General features: G+C 54.1%; 1 protein-coding gene and 4 non-coding genes across 10 annotated transcripts in view; 2 read left to right on the top strand and 3 right to left on the bottom strand.

Annotated features, from left to right (window-relative positions):
- The window catches only part of TTF2 (transcription termination factor 2), a 33,131-nt gene extending 32,992 nt beyond the window's left edge, over window positions 1-139 (bottom strand). For all 6 annotated transcript variants that reach the window (XR_324527.3, XM_006029440.1, XM_006029441.1 and 3 more), the window contains exon 1: window positions 66-139. Coding sequence is in view for 5 of the 6 variants with exons in the window: in XM_006029440.1 (XP_006029502.1) it covers window positions 66-93 (28 nt within the window). In the remaining variant the exon portion in view is untranslated. The remainder of the gene's footprint in view (window positions 1-65) is intronic.
- Window positions 140-807: 668 nt separating this feature from the next.
- On the top strand, window positions 808-890 carry TRNAL-CAG. The gene has a single exon. It is a non-coding gene; the product is annotated as a tRNA-Leu (tRNA).
- Window positions 891-1,301: 411 nt separating this feature from the next.
- On the top strand, window positions 1,302-1,375 carry TRNAI-AAU. The gene has a single exon. It is a non-coding gene; the product is annotated as a tRNA-Ile (tRNA).
- Window positions 1,376-1,663: 288 nt separating this feature from the next.
- TRNAT-AGU lies at window positions 1,664-1,737 on the bottom strand. The gene has a single exon. It is a non-coding gene; the product is annotated as a tRNA-Thr (tRNA).
- A 310-nt stretch (window positions 1,738-2,047) lies between these two features.
- Window positions 2,048-2,129, bottom strand: TRNAS-AGA. Its single transcript has one exon. It is a non-coding gene; the product is annotated as a tRNA-Ser (tRNA).
- Between the last annotated feature and the right edge of the window lie 2,079 nt (window positions 2,130-4,208).

Here is a 4,208-nt window from a genome sequence, read left to right as displayed (position 1 = left end):
GCCCCATCGAACCCCCGTCCCCCCAACGTTCCTCCCCCCGTCCCATGGAACGCCCGTCTCCTCACCGTGCCCAACGCACCGCACAGCCTCCATAGCCCCCGGCCAAAACCAAATGCCGGCACATTTCCCGGAAGACCCGGTTTGCCTAAACCCCGCCCCTCCCGCGCTTGGAATAGGCCAATCCCGAGTGCTAGCCCCGCCCCGGCAGGCGGGCAGCCAATCGCTGCGACCCCCTCTCCCGCTTGGCCGTCCGCTTCCGAATTGGAACGGCGGGGAAGAGGTGGGGTCAAGTGGGTGAGGTCCCCCCTCACTTCGGCCCGGCTCTCAGGGCGTTCTGTTCCTGCAGTAGGGCCGGGAAAGCCCCGTGCTTTGCAGGGAGCCCGGCAAGCGCTGAGGCTTGCAACCAGGGCCTTGGCTTCGCAGGGCTGCAGTGCCTGGCTGACCTTGCAAACGGAATAGCTGGAAAGGCTGGATCAGAGTTGCCGGCAGCTGTAGCTCGGCTGGCTGTAGGCGCGACTTAGACAAGAAATCAGCATTGCAGCGGGAGAGTCTAGGTCCGATGTTAGAAAAAGCTTTCTCAGCAGGAGAACAGTGAAACTCCGGAATAGGCTCCCCAGAGCGGGGTGGAATCTCCTTCCTTAGAGGTTTTTAAGACTCGGGTGGACAAAGCCTTGGCTGGGATGATCTAGCGGAGGACGCTCTTTGAGCAGGGGGGTTGGACTCAATGACCCGAGAAATTTGCCGTATTGACAGATTAAGTGTGTCAATAAACGATTAAGTACAAGTCATAAGCACTTACCAGTAGCTGTCAGGATGGCCGAGCGGTCTAAGGCGCTGCGTTCAGGTCGCAGTCTCCTCTGGAGGCGTGGGTTCGAATCCCACTCCTGACATTAGCCTTTTGTCTTGCTCCGAAAAGTCCGTCGTCTAGGGTTGGTTTATTTGGGGTTATTTTGTCCAAAGGTTTAAAAGCTGCACGTGTGAAGGAGGTGCAATATGTGCCCACTCCGCACCCACAAAGCATTCGGCCCGGAAAACCAGACCTTTTCTGTTCCATAAGAGCGAGCCCTGGCTGCACCTACTGGTACAATAAGAGAGGACAGAAGACACGCGGGGCTTGCCCCGCTCCCGGCTGCCCAGTCGGGCTGGGCACTTGCCAGTGGTGCGGACCCCACAGTAGCCCCGGAGCCCAGCTAGCACTCTGCTCGGAGCAGCAGCGGAGCCCCAAGCCCCAGCTCCCCCTACCCAGACCGCTGGCGCTACCGAAGCTCTTGGGGGCCGCGCGCAGCAATGACTATATCAGTGGCCGGTTAGCTCAGTTGGTTAGAGCGTGGTGCTAATAACGCCAAGGTCGCGGGTTCGATCCCCGTACGGGCCACGGGCTGCTTTTCGCCCTTTTCCTGGTGAGGGAAAATCTTCCTCTGCCTTTTCTCCGCCCGGAAAATGCTAGGGCAGAGGGAGCCGCAGCGCAAGGGAAGGAAGAGATACCAGACAATTCTAGTCTAGCAAGCACATTTCATCATTCATACGCTATTCTATTAAGGCTGCCAGTTCATTGGGAGAGGCAAAAAGGAAGGTTTTGTACGGGAGGAGGGGAGCGGAGCTAGCCCCGCAGGGCGGGAGAGGGACCCTCAGCTCTTGCAAAAGGCGAAACGGCGGGAGAAGAAGGCACCGCTGGGATTCGAACCCAGGATCTCCTGTTTACTAGACAGGCGCTTTAACCAGCTAAGCCACGGCGCCGGCTCCCAGAGTCCTACTCCGCTCCGCTGCAGGGTCGGCGTGCACCGCACCGCACCGCCTCCCGGCCCTTCCCGCGCCGCCGCCCACAACGTGGCAGAGGATGCCCGCCCGGAGAGGCTGCGTCTTTGATTTGCGGGAAGGGGAAACCAGAGATCCGCTTCCCACGTGCCCAGGGTTGACTCCCCAGGGCTCTTGCCTATGCATTTGTGCACGACCAAGCTTGAGGACGGGCTGGCATATTTGTGCAGCACCCAGGCGGGGTTTGGCCAAGCCAAAAAAGCGTGCAGTAGCTGCTTCCCAAAACGCACCACGTAGTCGGCAGGATTCGAACCTGCGCGGGGAGACCCCAATGGATTTCTAGTCCATCGCCTTAACCACTCGGCCACGACTACAGGTCTATAAATAAGTAGCACTTACTCCCTACTGCTCATTCTTCACCGAGAGCTAAGCAGTTTGACTTGATGCTCTTTGTTTTGTGCTCCTCTCCCTAGGAAATGTTTCTATTCTGATTCGAGAAGCATGGGGAACACAGCAGGAAGAAAAGGTGGTCCTCTTACGATCAAGGAATTGAGATGTAATTGGGATAAGGAAGGTGGTGGGATAGTTCACATGACTGGGGTTTTTGTCATGGACGGGTATAAATTGTTCAGGAAGAATGGGTATGGGAAAAAAAAACCGAGGAGGTATTGTCCTACACACAAAAGGAAATGTATGCTTGTTCTGAGGCATAGCATAAAGCGGACACCAGCTATCAGCCACAAGAGGAGGAGGAAGAGGTGGACGAGGCCTTCTTTAAGCAACTAACAGAAGCTTCCAAAATGACAAACCCAGTTCTCCTGGAGGACTTCAGTTACCGTGACATTTGCTGGGAAGGAAACACAGAATTGGACATCACATACTTGGAGTGTGTTGCAGATAACTTTTTGTATAGGTAGTGGAGAGGCCTCTGACAAAGGGAAATGGTGGATGGGATCCTCTGGGAAATACGTCTGAGGTGAAGAGTCCTAGAGAAAGCAGTATAAGAAAGTGGCTAGACTAGGCACCTGCTTTTTTATTTCACCAATCAATCCCTGTTGGTGTCAGGGACAGTTGCTCCTGTTGTGGTGCCCTAATTCCATTATTGCCAGGAAAGCTGCGACATGTCCAGACAAACATGCATGTGCTTTTCCCCGGAGACAAATAACAGCAGCACATATGTGTGCCACTGCTAGTTGTCCGCAGGGATCGCCCCTTCACTTGCTCACTGGGACGCAGCAAGCTGCCTCAGGTGGGGTAGGGGAGACAGAACCCAGCAGCCTTACCTGGGGTTCTGGCCTTCCAGGGCTGCAGTAATGGCAATCCAGGCACGCAGAGTCTGGCTGGCAGCTGGAGCGTGGCTCCGGCCAGCCAGGCTCTGGTTTCAGGCAGCGCATGCCACATGTGCCAGCCTGCTTTTTTCTGGCATGTTTTTTTTTACACCGGGAGATCCCGGTGATATATTGGGAAGTATATCAGGCCACAAGTCTGGGTGAACAGCCAACTCTTCAATGAGTAGAAACTCAAAAAGGAATCCTTCCAAAATGGAAACATGGTCATAATTACAAAAGAAAGCAAGGGTATAGCACAGGGAGGCCACTGAACTTTTTGAGATGCAGCTGGCAATAAAAAACTTAACATAAAAGGCAATAAAGAAGGGATTATATAGGGAGGACAAAAATAAGAGAAAGACAAGAGAAGCCATAGGTCCAAACAAAACGCAGAAAGCAATTTGGTCACAGATGATTTATTACATTCTGCTAAAAGAGAGTAAATTCAGGCTAGACATGAGAAAAACATTTCTCTCTAAGGATCACCAGAACCTGGAACGCAATCCCAGCAAAGGTGGTGCAGTCACCCTCCTTGGAGGTGTTCAAGATGAGGCTAGACAAGCACTTGTCAAGTTCATCTCAGCCCAATAACTTCCTAGCCACAGCATGGGACTGGCCTTGCTGATATTACAGGTCCCCTCCAGTTCTATAATTCATAATTCAATGATGCCATGAAAGCAGACGTATTAAATGCATTTAATGCATTTACTTCTGTCTTCACTTCACTCTTCATATAATGAATGCAGTTGGTAGCTAACATATTGTAGACAGCAGACTTCTTGGCAGTGGTGAAGCATGCGGGTGACCAGGAGCGCACGTGCACCCCCTGAAAGTCTCTGATCGCCCCTTGGGTCATGGGAAGGGGGACACGGCTGTCCAGCTCAGGACCCAGGCTGACATGGCCAGCACTCCACCAGCTCCGCCAAGCGGCCCACGCCACCGCCCAGGCCGCCAGGCGCTCCACCCCATTCCCTTGCCCGCAGCCAAACCCAGCCCACAGCACAAGCCCCACTAGCCAGCAAGACAGGCTATCCTGCTTCGCACTTATACAGCCTTGCTTTCTGCCAGCGCGAAGGCCGCTGCACCGGCCAGTTCAGAAAAAAAAGCGCTGCCGTGACACAGATT

This window comes from Alligator sinensis, unplaced genomic scaffold (assembly GCF_000455745.1).
Source record: "Alligator sinensis unplaced genomic scaffold, ASM45574v1 scaffold327_1, whole genome shotgun sequence".
Classification (NCBI taxonomy): Eukaryota; Metazoa; Chordata; order Crocodylia; family Alligatoridae; genus Alligator; species Alligator sinensis.
Note: the sequence above shows the minus strand (reverse complement) of the source record. Positions and strands in the feature narration are given on the sequence as shown.